Source organism: Aplysia californica, unplaced genomic scaffold, assembly GCF_000002075.1.
Source record: "Aplysia californica isolate F4 #8 unplaced genomic scaffold, AplCal3.0 scaffold00018, whole genome shotgun sequence".
Lineage (NCBI taxonomy): Eukaryota > Metazoa > Mollusca > Gastropoda > Aplysiida > Aplysiidae > Aplysia > Aplysia californica.
The window spans coordinates 866596-868059 of record NW_004797288.1 but is presented as its reverse complement, the minus strand read 5'-3'; the positions used below and the strand labels follow the sequence as shown (position 1 = coordinate 868059).

The following is a 1464-nucleotide window of genomic DNA, read 5'->3' as shown; positions in this document are numbered from 1 at the left end:
AGAGAGAGAGAGAGAGAGAGAGGGGGTGATAGAAAAATAGAGAGAGAAAAAAACGAGAGAGAAACGGAGGGAAGGAGGGAGGGCGAGAGACTATAATCTGTATCTAAAATATTGAGAACAAAAATCTGGCCAGTAAAAAGAATTATGAGTAAGTTGCATGTAGCTACCTGAAGAGCAATACGGACCTGTTCTATCGTTCAGTAGATAATGGCCATATAAATATCAATAATAATTAGTTCCACAAAGTGTTTGAGATCAATAATCATTTCTCTTTCTGTTCTGTCGTTCCCAGGAAGTGTGGAGGACGTCAAACACTCATTTGAACGGCTACGCTTCGACGTCCTGTCCCAGTACCAAGAAAAAGACGAGAGCCTTGCTATGGCAATGGACACCGTAAGGGGCGTGGCTTGCAAGCTGTCAGATACCACTGGGCGGGCCCTAGACTACGACACACCCTTCTCCGGCCCTTTCCCTTGGTGCGCGGATCCCGGGAACACTGAGGACAACGATAGCTCGCCCCTTGATGAATACGACAGGTATCCCTTATCGGCGGTAGCGCGGGAGCAAGAAGTTCTTTTCGATATTCACGAGGAAGCTGAAAAGTACCCTCAGGAATTTGAAGAAAATGTCAAACTTGTTGACGAGTCGTCAGTCTCGCCCAAGGACGAGAATGGAGACATTCCCTTCATGGACGAATCAATGAGCTCCTCCGAAGGAAAACGGATCTTCAGCGTGAGTGCGGACAAGGCAAGTGCTTCAGAAACCAAAGGCGGGCAGGCAACAGGGGATACCCCGCAACAGAACGGTTTTTTCCAACGATTTTAGTGACATCACGTCTCAGGATTTCTGCAGCAGACTTTATTAACTTGACTATTTCCTCGTCTTTGGTCTTTGTGTAATCAAATGCTTCGTGGAAAGTAACCTTTTGCCAAGCAGATTGCTTTTAGAGAATATCGGGTTACTTTTGTCAACAATGAAGTCAACACACACTCGTGCATCTCAACATACACACACACAAACACACACACTCACACACACACACACACACACACACACTCACAGGGATGCACACATACAGACATACTCGCAAACCCACACTAACAAACACATACACACAAACACAAACACACGCTAACAAACACACACCCACAAACACAGACACAGACACTCAGACACAAACGCATACTCACGTTCACAAATACACACACACACACTAACACAAACACACGCACACACACACACATACACATACACTCACTCGTAAACACTCCCCCCCCAACACACACAAACACATGACACACACATACTCACAATCAGATACAAACAGAAGAAACGTGTAATTATAAGGCAACTAGGAGCCAGCTTTTGGCACTCTTCCTCCTTGTACAAATTATGTTACGTACCTCTTTGGCTCCCCCTTTGTCTTTCTTTATATGCCAATCTCGGTTGTGTAAGGTTTCAAGA

General features: G+C 45.3%; 1 protein-coding gene across 1 annotated transcript in view; it reads left to right on the top strand.

Annotated features, from left to right (window-relative positions):
* The window catches only part of LOC118478306, a 2905-nt gene extending 1859 nt beyond the window's left edge, over positions 1-1046 (top strand). Inside the window, exon 2 of the mRNA XM_035971697.1 lies at positions 293-1046. Coding sequence (XP_035827590.1) covers positions 293-825 — 533 coding nt within the window. The 3' untranslated portion in view covers positions 826-1046. The remainder of the gene's footprint in view (positions 1-292) is intronic.
* Positions 1047-1464: the final 418 nt, after the last annotated feature.